At 44.0% G+C, this 18,115-nt stretch overlaps 1 protein-coding gene across 2 annotated transcripts in view; it reads right to left on the bottom strand.

Moving 5' to 3' along the window:
- LOC106612141 (actin-binding LIM protein 3) overlaps positions 1–18,115 on the bottom strand; it is a 123,904-nt gene that overhangs the window by 19,685 nt on the left and 86,104 nt on the right. For both annotated transcript variants that reach the window (XM_045724179.1, XM_045724180.1), the window contains exons 13-16: positions 17,654–17,764; positions 5,218–5,346; positions 4,532–4,605; positions 4,176–4,344 (exon numbers count right to left, since the gene is read on the bottom strand). In XM_045724179.1, coding sequence (XP_045580135.1) covers positions 4,176–4,344; positions 4,532–4,605; positions 5,218–5,346; positions 17,654–17,764 — 483 coding nt within the window. The remainder of the gene's footprint in view (positions 1–4,175; positions 4,345–4,531; positions 4,606–5,217; positions 5,347–17,653; positions 17,765–18,115) is intronic.

The following is an 18,115-nucleotide window of genomic DNA, read 5'->3' as shown; positions in this document are numbered from 1 at the left end:
GGACCAAACCAACATTTGTTATTGAAGTAGCAGTCCTGGGAGTGCATTCTGACGAAGACAACAAAATGTAATCAAACTTTTATAATAGTAAATCTGATATTGGTGTGTGCTAAACTTAGTTTGAAAAATGGGTGTCTGATTATTTCTGGCTTGGTACTCTGCTGACATAATCTAATGTTTTGCTTTCGCTGTAAAGCCTTTTTGAAATCGGACAGTGTGGTTAGATAAAGGAGAGTCTTATCTTTAAAATGCTGTGAAATAGTCATATGTTTGAAAAATTGAAGTTTTTGTATTTTTGAGGAATTTGTAATTTGCGCCACGCCTATCATTGGATATTGGAGCAGGTGTTCCGCTAGTAGAACGTCTAGATGTAAGAGGTTAATAATAGTGAAACTTCTCAAAACAACAAAGATATAACGATGTGAAATACGTAGCGCACATAAGCACACATACAAAACAAAACAATATCCCACATCGCAGGTGGTAAAAAGAACACACTAAGTATGATCCCCAATTAGAGGCAACGATTATCAGCTGCCTCCAATTGGGAACCATACACATACACCAACATAGAAATATACTATCTAGAAACCCCCATAGTCACGCTCTGACCTATTACACCACAGAGAACCCCGAGGGCTCTCCATGGTCAGGGCGTGACAGTACCCCCCCAAAGGTGCGGACTCCGACCGCGAAACCTGAAACTAGATGGGGAGGGTTAGGGTGGGCAATAAGTGTCTGTGGCGGCTCCGGGTGTTGGACGCAGCACCCGCTCAGACCGCGGACCCGGCCATGAAGCCGGGCTCAACGCCATGCCCGGACCGAGCACCGGAGCAGAGGATGGCTCCGGCCATGGAGCGGGACCGGATGCCGTGCCTGGACTGGGCACCGGCGCAGAGGAGGGCTCCGGCCATGGAGCGGGACTGGACTCCGTGCCTGGACTGAGCACCGGTGCAGAGGAAGGCTCCGGCCATAGAGCGGGACTGGACACCATGCCTGGACTGGGCATCAGCGCAATGGAAGGCTCTGGCCATGGCACCGGCGCAGGAAGCTCCGGGCCGTGGACCGTCACTGGAAGCTCCTGGCCGTGGACCGTCACTGGAGGCTCCGGACCGTGGACCGTCACTGGAAGCTCCGGGCCGTGGACCGTCATTGGAGGCTCTGGACCGTGAACCGTCGCTGGAAGCTCTGGACTGTGAACCGTCGCTGGAGGTTCCGGGCTGTAGACCGTCGCTGGAGACTCCGGACTGTACACATGCGCTGGTGCACGAGTGCATGGAGCTGGCACAGGACGTACCGGGCTGGGGAGGCGCACTGGAGGCCTGGTGCGTGAAGCCGGCACAGGTTGAACCGGACTGATGACATGCTCCTCAGGGCGAGTGCGGGGAGCCGGCACAGGACGTACCGGGCTGGGGAGGCGCACTGGAGGCCTGGTGCATGGAGCTGGCACAGGTTGCAGCGGACTGATGACACGCTCCTCAGTGCGAGCACAAGGAGCCGGCACAGGACGTACCGGGCTGGGACGGCGCACTGGAGGCCTGGTGTGTGGAGCCGGCACAGGTTTCACCGGACTGATGACATGCTCCTCAGGGCGAGCGCAGAGAGCCGGCACAGGACGTACCGGGCTGGGAAGGCGCACTGGAGGTCTGGTGCATGGAGCCGGCACAGGTTTCACCGGACTGATGACACGCTCCTCAGGGCGAATGCGGGGAGCCGGCACAGGATGTACCAGGCTGGGAAGGTGCACTGGAGGCCTGGTGCGTGGAGCCGGCACAGGTTGAACCAGACTGATGACACGCTCTTCAGGGCACCTGTGCTGCAGAATACACCTAACCAACATCTCTCTCAGATACCCCTCCTCCAACTGCTTCATCGACTCCCAGACAGTCTCTGGCTCTCTCCTCAGCTCGGCCAACCGCCCCTTGTGACCCCCCCCCCCCTCCAAAAAAACTTGGGGTTGCTCTTGGGCTGTTTGTGGCCGCGGACCCCGGTGTCGTCGCTGTCCTCCTTTATTCCTCGGCGACTTCCGCCAAGGAAGGGTCTTGCATCCACCCAGTATCTCTTCCCATGTCCAACTCTCCTTCACCTCCTGGGCACGCTGCTTGGTCCTGTAATGGTGGGATATTCTGTCACGATTGGACCAAGGCACAGCATGAGTAGAGTTCCACATTTAATAATAGTGAACCTTCTCAAAACAACAAAGATATAACGATGTGAAATATGTAGCGCACATAAGCACACATACAAAACAAAACAATATCCCACATCGCAGGTAGGAAAAGGAACACACTAAGTATGATCCCCAATTAGAGGCAACGATTATCAACTGCCTCCAATTGGGAACCATACACATACACCAACATAGAAATATAATATCTAGAAACCCCCCTAGTCACGCTCTGACCTATTACACCACAGAGAACCCTGAGGGCTCTCCACGGTCAGGGCGTGACACAAATTGACAACAGAATTTCAGCATGCTTATAGGGAAGGACATTCAAAAAGCACAGCACTTAAACAAATGACTGATGATTGGCTGAGAGAAATTGATGATTATATGATTATGGGGGTGTCTTGTTAGACTTCTGTGCAGCTTTTGACATTATCGATCATAGTCTGCTGCTGGAAAAACATGTGTTATGGCTTTACACCCCCTGCTATAATGTGGATAAAGAGTTACTTGTCTAACAGGACACAGAGGCTGTTCTTTAATGGAAGCCTCTAAAATATAATCCAGTTAGAATCAGGAATTCCCCAGGGTAGCTGTTTAGGCCCCTTGCTTTTAATTTTTTTTACTAACGACATGCCATTGACTTTGAGTAAAGCCAGAGTGTCTATGGATGCGGATGACTCAACACTATACACGTCAGCTACTGTATTACAGCGACTGAAATGACTGCAACACTCAACAAAGAGCTGCAGTTAGTTTCAGAGTGGGTGGCAAGGAATAAGTTAGCCCTAAACATTTCTAAAACTAAAAGCATTGTATTTGGAACTTAACACTCACTAAACCCTAAACCTCAACTAAGTCTTGTAATAAATAATGTGGAAATTGAGCAAGTTGAGATGACTGAACTGCTTGGAGTAACCCTAGATTGTAAACTGTCATGGTTAAAACATATTGATGCAGTAGTAGCTAAGATGGGGAGAAGTCTGTCTATAATAAAGCGATGCTCTGCCTTCTTAACAACACTATCAACAAGGCAGGTCCTATAGGCCCTAGTTTTGTCGCACCTTGACTACTGTTCAGTCGTGTGGTCAGGTGCCACAAAAAAGGACTTAGGAAAATTGCAATTGGCTCAGAACAGGGCAGCACGGCTGGCCCTTGGATGTACACAGAGATCTAATATTAATAATATGCATGTCAATCTCTCCTGGCTGAAATTGGAGTAGTGACTTCATCACTACTTTTATTTATGAGAGGTATTGACAAGTTGAATGCACCGAGCAGTCTGTCTAAACTACTGGCACACAGCTCAGACACCCATGCATACCCCACAAGACATGCCACAAGAGGTCTCTTCACAGTCCCCAAGTCCAGAACAGACTATGGGAGGCACACAGTACTACATAGAGCCATGACTACAAGGAACTCTATTTCACATCAAGTAACTGACTCAAGCAGTAAAATTAGATTTAAAAAACAGATAAAAAAAACACTTTATGGAACAGCGGGGACTGTGATGCAACACAAACATTGGCACAGACACATGCATACACACACACACACACACACACACACACACACACACACGCACACACACACACACACACACACACACACACACACATGGATTTAGTACTGTAGATATGTGGTAGTGGTGGAGTAGGGACCTGAGGGCACACAGTGTGTTGTGAAATGATTGTAATGTTTTTAAAATTGTATAAACTGCCTTAATTTTGTTGGACCCCAGGAAGAGTAGCTGCTGCTTTGGCAGCATAATAAATCCATAATACATACAAATACAAAAATACTAATACAAATAACCTCAGGCCTTCCAGCTACCTTGAACTCCTTCCTCCCAATCGCTCATTCCTCCACCACTGCATCCATCTCTCCATCCCTCTATCTTCCCAACCCCCTGCATTTATGATTGGCAGTAGATATTGAAGCTCATAAAGGATCTTGGGTGATACACACACGCACACACACACTCTCTCACACACAGACTTACAGCCATTAACAGTATTGTTGTAGCCAGTGATGTTGTAGCTGGCAGTAGTGAGAGTCTCCTTGCTGCCACTGCGGGAGTTCCGTGTGCTGCCCCAAGGGTCGTTGTCATAGCAACCAGATCTTGCTTTCATCTCCTCCTTTAGGATCATCCTCCCTATACCACTCTGGATCTGAGAGAGAGAGAGAGAGAGAGAGAGAGAGAGAGAGAGAGAGAGAGAGAGAAGTTGAAGAGAATAAATAAAAAACATTATCCCACAAATCTTCCACAAATTTGTAAGCAGAGTAAATATGGAATAACGAGATAAAGGGAGAGAGGGGAGGTGGGGGAGAGGGATAGTTGGGGAGAGAGAGTCTCACTCTTTGAAGACTGCTGTGACTCCAGCTCTCTTCATCTCCTCCTGTAGAGTACCTTCTTCTAGGAGCACAGAGAACTGGGGAAAGAGAGAGAGAGAGAGAGAGTGGGGAAGACAGAGAGAAAGAGAGAGAGATTAAGAGAGATCCTTAGAAATGGCTTACTCTTGAAGACTTAGATATAGTAACCAATGGTAACATAAAAAACAACTGTTAGTAGTGTGGTTAGAAATGTCATTGGTATTCACTGCAATGTTGTAGTTCCCAAGGTAAGTCAATCCTGATTAGCCAATGGGCTTTCATGATTTTGCAGGAGTTTCATATTATTAGTTCAGCGCAAGACGACCCACCACGCCTCTCCCGTCAAATTCAAACCAAGGCAGGACTGAAGATGAGAGATTCCTTTTCACATGGCTAGCAGCTAGCAAGCCTTCTTTTGTTGGTTAAAAAAATTCAGTGGAGAGAGAGTATGGTGTAGGTTGTACCTTTAGGGGATCTGGGATAGGGGTAGGAGTCAGACTGTGACTGTGTGTAGGGTTCTGGAGAGTAGGGTGTAGGGTGTAGAGTTTAGGGTGTAGGTTATACCTTTAGGGGATCTGGGATAGGGGTAGGAGTCAGACTGTGACTGTGTGTAGGGTTCTGGAGAGTAGGGTGTAGGGTGTAGGGTGTAGAGTTTAGGGTGTAGGTTATACCTTTAGGGGATCTGGGATAGGGGTAGGAGTCAGACTGTGACTGTATGTACGGTTCTGGAGAGTAGGTAGTCAGTTTGGAGGATGTGATTAGATCTTCGCTAGTCCTGCTTTTGGTGGCTGGGAGATTGTCTGTGGAGAGATGAGTGGACTGTTAACATAAGAACACAGTTTAGAGTTAGTGTGCATTCAAAGTAAGCCCCTAATCCCTATATAGTGGGCATATAATGGTCCCTATGGACCCTAGTCAAAGGTAGTGCTATATAGGGAGTAGGGTACCATTTGAGACACAGTGATCCATCAGTGACCCAAAGCTCATACACAGGAAGATACTGTACTGGGAAAGAGAGTACAGGAAGTGTTATAGAAGGTATATTCTACATTATTTGTTTCAGTCCCAGTCCAAAGATTGATCTCAGAGAGATAGTCAGCTGGTACAGACAGACAGGTCAGTAGATAGTCAGCTGGTAGACAGACAGGTCAGTAGATAGTCAGCTGGTAGACAGACAGGTCAGTAGATAGTCAGCTGGTACAGACAGACAGGTCAGTAGATAGTCAGCTGGTACAGACAGACAGGTCAGTAGATAGTCAGCTGGTACAGACAGACAGGTCAGTAGATAGTCAGCTGGTACAGACAGACAGGTCAGTAGATAGTCAGCTGGTACAGACAGACAGGTCAGTAGATAGTCAGCTGGTACAGGCAGACAGGTCAGTAGATAGTCAGCTGGTACAGGCAGACAGGTCAGTAGATAGTCAGCTGGTAGACAGACAGGTCAGTAGATAGTCAGCTGGTACAGACAGATAGGTCAGTAGATAGTCAGCTGGTACAGACAGATAGGTCAGTAGATAGTCAGCTGAGACAGACAGGTCAGTAGATAGTCAGCTGGTACAGACAGACAGGTCAGTAGATAGTCAGCTGGTACAGACAGACAGGTCAGTAGATAGTCAGCTGGTACAGACAGACAGGTCAGTAGATAGTCAGCTGGTACAGACAGACAGGTCAGTAGATAGTCAGCTGGTACAGACAGACAGGTCAGTAGATAGTCAGCTGGTAGAGACAGACAGGTCAGTAGATAGTCAGCTGGTACAGACAGACAGGTCAGTAGATAGTCAGCTGGTACAGACAGACAGGTCAGTAGATAGTCAGCTGGTACAGACAGACAGGTCAGTAGATAGTCAGCTGGTACAGACAGACAGGTCAGTAGATAGTCAGCTGGTACAGACAGACAGGTCAGTAGATAGTCAGCTGGTACAGACAGACAGGTCAGTAGATAGTCAGCTGGTACAGACAGACAGGTCAGTAGATAGTCAGCTGGTACAGACAGACAGGTCAGTAGATAGTCAGCTGGTACAGACAGACAGGTCAGTAGATAGTCAGCTGGTACAGACAGACAGGTCAGTAGATAGTCAGCTGGTACAGGCAGACAGGTCAGTAGATAGTAAGCTGGTACAGGCAGACAGGTCAGTAGATAGTCTGCTGGTACAGACAGACAGGTCAGTAGATAGTCAGCTGGTAGAGACAGACAGGTCAGTAGATAGTCAGCTGGTACAGACAGACAGGTAAGTAGATAGACAGACAGGTCAGTAGATAGTCAGCTGGTAGACAGACAGGTCAGTAGATAGTCAGCTGGTACAGACAGACAGGTCAGTAGATAGTCAGCTGGTAGAGACAGACAGGTCAGTAGATAGTCAGCTGGTACAGACAGACAGGTCAGTAGATAGTCAGCTGGTACAGACAGACAGGTCAATAGATAGTCAGCTGGTACAGACAGACAGGTCAGTAGATAGTCAGCTGGTACAGACAGACAGGTCAGTAGATAGTCAGCTGGTACAGACAGACAGGTCAGTAGATAGTCAGCTGGTACAGACAGACAGGTCAGTAGATAGTCAGCTGGTACAGACAGACAGGTCAGTAGATAGTCAGCTGGTACAGACAGACAGGTCAGTAGATAGTCAGCTGGTACAGACAGACAGGTCAGTAGATAGTCAGCTGGTACAGACAGACAGGTCAGTAGATAGACAGACAAGTCAGCTGGTACAGACAGACAGGTCAGTAGATAGTCAGCTGGTACAGACAGACAGGTCAGTAGATAGACAGACAGGTCAGTAGATAGACAGACAGGTCAGTAGATAGTCAGCTGGTACAGACAGACAGGTCAGTAGATAGTCAGCTGGTACAGACAGACAGGTCAGTAGATAGTCAGCTGGTACAGACAGACAGGTCAGTAGATAGTCAGCTGGTACAGACAGACAGGTCAGTAGATAGTCAGCTGGTACAGACAGACAGGTCAGTAGATAGTCAGCTGGTACAGACAGACAGGTCAGTAGATAGTCAGCTGGTGCAGACAGACAGGTCAGTAGATAGTCAGCTGGTACAGGCAGACAGGTCAGTAGATAGTCAGCTGGTACAGGCAGACAGGTCAGTAGATAGTCAGCTGGTACAGGCAGACAGGTCAGTAGATAGTCAGCTGGTACAGACAGACAGGTCAGGAGATAGTCAGCTGGTACAGACAGACAGGTCAGGAGATAGTCAGTTGGTACAGACAGACAGGTGAGTAGACACAGGGAGTGATCGACTCTTACCCAGACAGACAGAGACTAAACCCAGGTGTACAGCTGAGACAGAAGCAGCCCTGTTAGCCTGTTGTATGAGCTCAGGTCAGGGTGTGGGGATGGTATTGATGCTATTGAGAGGTAATACCCAGTCAATGACAGTCAATGGGATCCATATGCAGTGTAATGCCAGATTGATAGAAAGGCATACAGACAAACAGACAGGCAGACAGACAGTGAAGGACGGAGGTACTTACAGAGGTGAGTTAGTTGATCAGGGAAAAGTGAAGCAGAGTGAAGGAGGGAAGTTAATTAAAGTGATCAGAAACAATAAACAGAAAAGGGAGACATTATTGGCATCACAAGAGGGACATGTTTACAGTGTATCAATGAAACACACTCACACCACAATAACCCACACCCACACACACACACACACACACACACACACACACACACAATGACATAGCATGCAGGTCTACCGGTAAGATCTACTGTCTCCTTCATTTGAGAAGGATGTTTAAGGCTGTTTTATCTCATCCAAAGAAATACTCTGTTCTAAAGTGCAATGATTGGACTGTTGGCTGAGAAGCGGAGGGGACGGCAGTCTTTATACTCTGATTGGACTATTGGCTGAGAAGGGGAGGGGATGGCAGTCTTTATACTCTGATTGGATTGTTGGCTGAGAAGGGGAAGGGACAGCAGTCTTTATACTCTGATTGGACTGTTGGCTGAGAAGGGGAGGGATGGCAGTCTTTCAGAACAAACACAAATATGACATGTATCTGTATTCTGGTTACCTATATCATTCTAATATCCTGAATAAGACTAATAATTAATATCAAAGACTTGTTCTTATTCTGTCGGTATCAATAGTCTAAAAGTTAACCTGTTGGGGGTAGGGGGCAGTATTGACACGGCTGGATAAAAAACGTACCCGATTTAATCTGGTTATTACTCCTGCCCAGAAACTAGAATATGCATATAATTGTTTGATTTGGATAGAAAACACCCTAAAGTTTCTAAAACTGTTTGAATGGTGTCTGTGAGTATAACAGAATTCATATGGCAGGCCAAAACCTGAGAAGATTCTATATGGGAAGTGCCCTGTCTGACCATTTCTTGGCCTTCTGTAGCCTCTTTATCAAAAATACAGGATCTCTGCTGTAACGTGACATTTTCTAAGGCTTTCATTGGCTCTCAGAAGGCGCCAGAACGTTGAATGATAACTCTGTAGTCTCTGGGCGACAAACAGTAGGGGTTTTGGAGAGTGGTACTTCTGAGAACAATGACACTGGCGCGCGCGTGCATGTGACGACTCCATTTTCTTATTTCAGTGTTTTAACGGATACGTCTCCCGGTTGGAATATTATCGCTTTTTTTACGAGAAAAATCGCATAAAAATTGATTTTATTAAACAGCGTTTGACATGCTTCGAAGTACAGTAATGGAATATTTTGACATTTTTTGTCACGAAATGCGCCGGCGCGTCACCCTTCGGATAGTGATTTGAACGCACGAACAAAACGGAGGTATTTGGATATAACTATGGATTATTTGGAACCAAAACAACATTGGGTGTTGAAGTAGAAGTCCTGGGAGTGCATTCTGACAAAGAACAGCAAAGGTAATCCAATTTTTCTTATAGTAAATCTGAGTTTGGTGAGTGCCAAACTTGGTGGGTGTCAAATTAGCTAGCCGTGATGGCCGGGCTATCTACTCAGAATATTGCAAAATGTGCTTTCACCGAAAAGCTATTTTAAAATCGGACACCGCGATTGCATAAAGGAGTTCGGTATCTATAATTCTTAAACTAATTGTTATGTTTTTTGTCAACGTTTATCGTGAGTAATTTAGTAAATTCACCGGAAGTTTTCGGTGGGTATGCTAGTTCTGAACGTCACATGCTAATGTAAAAAGCTGTTTTTTTATATAAATATGAACTTGATTGAACAAAACATGCATGTATTGCATAACATAATGTCCTAGGAGTGTCATCTGATGAAGATCATCAAAGGTTAGTGCTGCATTTAGCTGTGGTTTTGGTTTTTGTGACATTATATGCTAGCTTGAAAAATGGGTGTGTGATTATTTCTGACTGGGTACTCTCCTGTGTCATGACGTTGGCCTCTTTTGGTACAGGGAGGACAGTTGACCCCCTCCCTTTTTCACCACCACCCAACCTACCTTCCCCCCAACCCAGGCCCTGTGTGAAAGGGTTGTAAAAACCCTAAGAGGAGAATCTCCTACCACATGTTTCATAGAGAGACAAAGGAAATTCTTCCAACTCATAGAATTGGAGAACCGAGCGACATGTGTGTTCTGGAGAAGGTATGGAAGATTGGTGAAGAATCCAGCTACGAACTGATCCGCTTGGTACAATTTTGTGATACTCAGAAGAGACAATATAGCCATATTACCATAAAACTGTTTATATAATAGCCTCAGCTTGAGACTTGCATCATAATGGGTGTATAGAATGTATTAATAAGGATAAAGCTTTTGTAATGCATCGAGATGCTATGTACTGATGTAATGTGATAGAATTGTATTTCTGTTACCAAGTCTAACTCAGTCATAGGCACGCCCCCAGGGACCCATACAGGACCAGGCGTCATTTGACAAGCCTGTTCAAGGGTCACTATAAAACCCTCCCTGATTTACATTTCTTTAGACCAGGCCTCCACTCCATAGGTTTTACCATCCAATTCCTCTACTGAAAGTGAACCATACCACGTGGTTAACCACTCTGGGCTAGGCGGGACGAATTTGTCCCACCTACGCAACAGCCAGTGTAATCCAGTGGCGCGATTTTCAAATACCTTAAAAATCCTATTACTTCAATTTCTCAAACATATGACTATTTTACAGCTATTTAAAGACAAGACTCTCGTTAATCTAACCACACTGTCCGATTTCAAAAAGGCTTTACAACGAAAGAAAAACATTAGATTATGTCAGCAGAGTACCAAGCCAGAAATAATCAGACACCCATTTTTCAAGCTAGCATATAATGTCACAAAAACCCAGAAGACAGCTAAATGCAGCACTAACCTTTGATGATCTTCATCAGATGACAACCCTAGGACATTAAGTTATACAATACATGCATGTTTTGTTCAATCAAGTTCGTATTTATATCAAAAAACAGCATTTTACATTAGCATGTGACGTTCAGAACTAGCAAACTTCCGGGGAATTTACTAACAATTTACTAAATTACTCACGATAAACGTTCACAAAAAACATAACAAATATTTTAAGAATTATAGATACAGAACTCCTCTATGGATTCGATATGTCCTATTTTAAAATAGCTTTTTGGTGATAGCACATTTTGCAATATTCTAAGTACATAGCCCAGCCATCACGGGCTAGCTATTTAGACACCCGGCAAGTTTAGCCTTCACCAAAATCAGATTTACTATAACAAAAATGTTATTACCTTTGTTGTCTTCGTCGGAATGCACTCCCAGGACTTCTACTTCAATAACAAATGTTGGTTTGGTCCAAAATAATCCATCGTTATATCCAAATAGCGGCGTTTTGTTCGTGTGTTCCAGACACTATCCGAAATGGTAAATCAGGGTTACGAGCATGGCGCAATTCGTGACAAAAAAATTCTAAATATTCCATTACCGTACTTCGAAGCATGTCAACCGCTGTTTAAAATCAATTTTTATGCAATTTATCTCGTAAAAAAGCGATAATATTCCGACCGGGAATCTGCTTTTCGGTAAACAGAGGAAAAAACAGAAAGACGGGGGCGGCCAGTGCACGCGCCTAAGCCCACTGTCCCTTGATCGGCCACTTGAGAAAGGCGATAATGTGTTTCAGCCTGGGGCTGGAATGACGACATTCAGGTTTTTCCCGGGCTCTGAGAGCGTATTGGAGCCGTGGGAAGTGTCACGTTACCGCAGAGATCCTAAGTTTTGGAAAGAGATGTCAAAGAAAGCCAATAAATGGTCAGACAGGCCACTTCCTGTAAAGGAATCTCTCAGGTTTTGACCTGCCATTTGAGTTCTGTTATACTCACAGACACCATTCAAACAGTTTTAGAAACTTTGGAGTGTTTTCTGTCCAAAGCCAATAATTATATGCATATTCTAGTTACTGGGCAGGAGTAGTAACCAGATTAAATCGGGTACGTTTTTTATCCAGCCGTGTCAATACTGCCCCCTACCCCCAACAGGTTAACTTTTAGACTATTGATACCGACAGAATAAGAACAAGTCTTTGATATTAATTATTAGTCTGCAGCTAAGTAAATTATATCATCGAACGCGAAGACCAACGAAACATCCATTCTATGACGACATTAATGAATGTCGCTCTGAAAGATCCATTCTAACCGAGAGAGAGAGAGAGAGAGAACGCGGAGAAAACTCCCCAACAGAACCGAACTCTCCAACAAGAATCAGAACGACACACTGAGCGTAAATATATATTGATTGCAATTGTTCCCGAATGAGTGAGCCTTCAATTGTCAATTGTTAATATTAATGAACTCTGTAGGTGTGCATTCTCAGCTGACCGTTTATGACCCATTGTCTAACAGACCAGCCATGCCTGTTAGCCATTAGCGCACATTACTATACCAATCCTTTGTGACGATAATTACTGTTTGTATGTTTTCTGTTAATTACTTAGTGTAGTAAATAAATGATTTTAAGACAATTGATGTATGGATGATTTTAGTAAAGACTGGGTTCGTGCAGATACAACAATTTACGACGTTTGGAATGAGACTGGACTCGAGGTAAAATACACCATTTAAACCAGAAGATAATCGGCCTATACTATAATAGAATATAATATTGTAGTACAGGAAAGTTATATTAGGAAAATTATAGCTTTGTAATCTGAATATTCTCCTTGGTGCCCCGATCTCCTAGTTAATTACAATTAAACGATTAATCAGTTTAATCGCGTGATAATAATTGATAAACATGTCTTCAGTTTAATGGTACCCCCAAAGACACGACACCTGACATAATCTAATGTTTTGCTTTCGTTGTAAAGCCTTTTTGAAATCGGACAATGTGGTTAGATAAAGGAGAGTCTTGTCTTTAAAATGGTGTAAAATAGTCATATGTTTGAAAAATTGACGTTTTTGCATTTTTTAGGTATTTGTAATTCGCGCCACGCTATACCATTGGATATTGGTGAGGCGTTCCGCTAGCGGAACGTCTGTCCCTAACAGGTTTAAGAGGCATGAACTAACCCATCATCTACCACTGTGGACCTGAATTAACCCTTCATCTACCACAGTGGTCTCTTAACTTGTTATGGATAGGGGGCAGTATTTTCATGGCCGGATAAAAAACGTACCCGATTTAATCTGGTTATTACTCCTTCCCAGAAACTAGAATATGCATGTCATTATTAGCTTTGGATAGACAACACTCCAAAGTTTCTAAAACTGTTTGAATGGTGTCTGTGAGTATAACAGAACTCAAATGGCAGGCCAAAACCTGAGAAGATTCTGTACAGGAAGTGCCCTGTCTGACCATTTCTTGGCCTTCTTTGCCATCTCTATCCAAAACAAAGGATCTCTGCTGTAACGTGACACTTTCTACTGCTCCCATAGGTTCTCAGAAGGCGCCAGAACGTTGAATGATGACTTTGCAGTCTCTGGCTGAAAAACAGTAGCGCATTTGGTAAGTGGTTGATCTGAGAACAATGAGACGGGGGCGCGCGTGCACGAGACAACTCCATGTTTACATTTTCATTCTTTGAACGAAAACAACGACTCCCGGTCGGAATATTATCGCTATTTTACGAGAAAAATCGCATAAAAATTGATTTTAAACAGCGTTTGACATGCTTCGAAGTACGGTAATGGAATATTTAGAATTTTTTTGTCACGATACGCGCCGGGCGCGTCACCCTTCGTTACCCTTCGGATAGTGTCTTGATCACACAACAAAACGCCGCTATTTTGATATAACTATGGATTATTTGGAACCAAAACAACATTGCGTGATGAAGTAGAAGTCCTGGGAGTGCATTCTGACGAAGAACAGCAAAGGTAATCAAATTTTTCTTACAGTAAATCTGAGTTTGGTGAGTACCAAACTTGGTGGGTGTCAAAATAGCTAGCCATGATGGCCGGGCTATCTACTCAGAATATTGCAAAATGTGCTTTCACCGAAAAGCTATTTTAAAATCGGACACTGCGATTGCATAAAGGAGTTCTGTATCTATAGTTCTTAAAATAATTGTTATGTTTTTTGTGAACGTTTATCGTGAGTAATTTAGTAAATTCACCGGAAGTGTTCGGTGGGAATGCTAGTTCTGAATGTCACATGCTAATGTAAAAAGCTGTTTTTTGATATAAATATGAACTTGATTGAACAAAACATGCATGTATTGTATAACATAATGTCCTAGGAGTGTCATCTGATGAAGATCATCAAAGGTTAGTGCTGCATTTAGCTGTGGTTTGGGTTTATGTGACATTATATGCTAGCTTGAAAAATGGGTGTCTGATTATTTCTGGCTGGGTACTCTGCTGACATAATCTAATGTTTTGCTTTCGCTGTAAAGCCTTTTTGAAATCGGACAGTGTGGTTAGATAAAGGAGAGTCTTGCCTTTAAAATGGTGTAAAATAGTCATATGTTTGAAAAATTGAAGTTTTCGGATTTTCGAGGAGTTTGTTTTTCGCGCCACGCCCATCATTGGATATTGGAGCAGGTGTTCCGCTAGCGGAACGTCTAGATGTAAGATTAATTAAGAGGCCTGAACTAACCCTTCATCTACCACTGTGGTCTCTTAAGAGACCTGAACTAACCCTTCATCTACCACTGTGGACCTGAACTAACCCTTCATCTACCACTGTGGTCTCTTAAGAGACCTGAACTAACCCTTCATCTTCCACTGTGGACCTGAACTAACCCTTCATCTACCAGTGTGGACCTGAACTAACCCTTCATCTACCACTGTGGTCTCTTAAGAGGCCTGAACTAACCCTTCATCTACCAGTGTGGACCTGAACTAACCCTTCATCTACCACTGTGGTCTCTTAAGAAACCTGAACTAACCCTTCATCTACCACTGTGGTCTCTTAAGAGACCTGAACTAACCCTTCATCTACCACTGTGGTCTCTTAACCTGTTAGGGCTAGGGGGCAGCATTTGCACGTCTGGATAAAAAAAATGTACCCGATTTAATCTGGTTACTAATCCTACCCAGTAACTAGAATATGCATATACTTATTATATATGGATAGAAAACACTCTAAAGTTTCTAAAACTGTTTGAATGGTGTCTGTGAGTATAACAGAACTCATTTGGCAGGCAAAACCCTGAGACATTTTCTGACAGGAAGTGGATACCTGATGTGTTGTATTACCTTTAAACCTATCCCATTGAAAAACACAGGGGCTGAGGAATATTTTGGCACTTCCTATTGCTTCCACTAGATGTCACCAGCCTTTACAAAGTGTTTTGAGTCTTCTGGAGGGAGATCTGACCGAACAAGAGCCATGGAACGATGATGTCCCATTAGACACCTGGCGCGCGAGTTCATGTTGGGTACCCTCGTTCCAATACGTTATAAAAGAGTATGCATTCGTCCACCTTGAATATTATTCATGTTCTGGTTAAAAAGGCCCTAATGATTTATGCTATACAACGTTTGACATGTTTGAACGAACGTAAATATATTTTTTCCCCTCGTTCATGACGAGAAGTCCGGCTGGCTTAGATCATGTGCTAACAAGACGGAGATTTTTGGACATAAATGATGAGCTTTTTTGAACAAAACTACATTCGTTATGGACCTGTGATACCTGGAAGTGACATCTGATGAAGAGAATCAAAGGTAATGGATTATTTACATAGTATTTTCGATTTTAGATCTCCCCAACATGACGTCTAGTCTGTATCGCAACGCGTATTTTTCTGGGCGCAGTGCTCAGATTATTGCAAAGTGTGATTTCCCAGTAAGGTTATTTTTAAATCTGGCAAGTTGATTGCGTTCAAGAGATGTAAATCTATAATTCTTTAAATGACAATATAATATTTTACCAATGTTTTCTAATTTTAATTATTTAATTTGTGACGCTGACTTGACTGCCGGTTATTGGAGGGAAACGATTTCCTCAACATCAATGCCATAGTAAAACGCTGTTTTTGGATATAAATATGAACTTGATAGAACTAAAAATGCATGCATTGTCTAACATAATGTCCTAGGAGTGTCATCTGATGGAGATTGTAAAAGGTTAGTGCATCATTTTAGCTGGTTTTATGGTTTTGGTGACCCTGTCTTTGACTTGACAAAACATTACACAAAACTCTTGTAAATGTACTGTCCTAACATACTCTAAATTTATGCTTTCGCCGTAAAACCTTTTTGAAATCGTAAAACGTGGTTAGATTAAGGAGATGTTTATCTTTCAAAGGGTGTAAAATAGTTGTATTTTTGAAAAATTTGAATTTTGACATTTATTTGGATTCAAATTTGCCGCTCTTGAAATGCACCTGCTGTTGATGGAGTGCACCACGGGTGGCACGCTAGCGTCCCACCTAGCCCATAGAGGTTAAGAAACCTGAACTAACCCTTCATCTACCACTGTGGTCTCTTAAGAGGCCTGAACTAATCCTTCATCTACCAGTGTGGACCTGAACTAACCCTTCATCTACCACTGTGGTCTCTTAAGAAACCTGAACTAACCCTTCATCTACCACTGTGGTCTCTTAAGAGACCTGAACTAACCCTTCATCTACCACTGTGGTCTCTTAAGAAACCTGAACTAACCCTTCATCTACCACTGTGGTCTCTTAATTAAGAGACCTGAACTAACCCTTCATCGACCACTGTGGACCTGAACTAACCCTTCATCTACCACTGTGGTCTCTTAAGAGACCTGAACTAACCCTTCATCTACTACTGTGGACCTGAACTAACCCTTCATCTACCACTGTGGTCTTTTAAGAGACCTGAACTAACCCTTCATCGACCACTGTGGACCTGAACTAACCCTTCATCTACCACTGTGGTCTTAAGAGGCCTGAACTAACCCTTCATCTACCAGTGTGGACCTGAACTAACCCTTCATCTACCACTGTGGTCTCTTAAGAAACCTGAACTAACCCTTCATCTACCACTGTGGTCTCTTAAGAGACCTGAACTAACCCTTCATCTACCACTGTGGACCTGAACTAACCCTTCATCTACCACTGTGGTCTCTTAAGAAACCTGAACTAACCCTTCATCTACCACTGTGGTCTCTTAAGAGACCTGAACTAACCCTTAATCTCATCTCATACTTATTTAATCTTCTTTCTGACACAAGCGAAAGTGCACACACACACACACACACACACACACACACACACACCTAAGGGCTTCTACACTGATACGAAGACAGGCAGACTAAAGAGCGGGGCTATACACAATTGGCTACGGAAAACATGAATTTAAACAATAAGTCACTGATAGGACAACAGCCAGGATAAGGCGGGCTAAGCCACTGTACCCGTTCTCTTATAGATGGGAGGTTTGTGGTAGATGTTGGGTTCGCCTGAGGCTGGGGAAAGAGAGAGGAGGAGGGAGGGAGAAAGAGAGAACAAGAGAAGGGAGAAGAGTGATGTGAAACATGGAGGAGTAAGGGAGGGAGGACTGAGGGAGGGAGGGGTAGAATGAGGTAAAGGAAGAAGTACAAAGGGAAGCGCTGTACCTTATCATAGCTACCATAGCTGATAACAAGAGAGTTTGAGGAAATATAAAAATCGAGGAGGAGCAGAAGTGGAGAAGAGAAGATGGAAAGATGAGGAGATGAAGAGAAGGGCGTGTCCCAAATGACACCCTATTCCATATATATTGCACCACTATAAAGAATAGGGGGCCATTTGGAACACAGATGAAGTGTAGTCCTACCTGGTACATGGAAATGCTTGGGGGCGTGGTATGTGGTAGGAGAACTAGGCCGTCCCTCCAGCGAGCCGTAATAAGGCGAGCTCCTGCCACTCTCAGAGCTTGCAGCCAGCACTAGCCAATCACAGCAAAGGAAACATGAGCATGAAGAAAGCCTTTGTCCTGCCCTCCAGTCCCTCCCAACCAATCATATCCAAAGGAAAAGGTGATCAACTGGTGTCTGCCAGGCAATCACCTGAGCCAATTAGGTGCAGTATGCATTTCAACAGCACTGAGGAAAGGCATACTGCACCATCTGAGCACAGGAAGCTAGAAGGAATGTTATAAGTCTCCTTCCCCTTCTGATCACTGCTTTAAAATGCACTAACTGCTGTAAGGGATACGGTGGAAGATCTATCCATTGCTTTTACGGTCAGTGGCCAGAAATGGAAGGAGATTGGAAAAAAGAGGAGGAATGTATTTGAA

Source organism: Salmo salar, chromosome ssa09 (genome assembly GCF_905237065.1).
Source record: "Salmo salar chromosome ssa09, Ssal_v3.1, whole genome shotgun sequence".
NCBI classification, from domain to species: Eukaryota; Metazoa; Chordata; class Actinopteri; order Salmoniformes; family Salmonidae; genus Salmo; species Salmo salar.
This window is presented reverse-complemented; position numbering and strand designations above follow the sequence as displayed.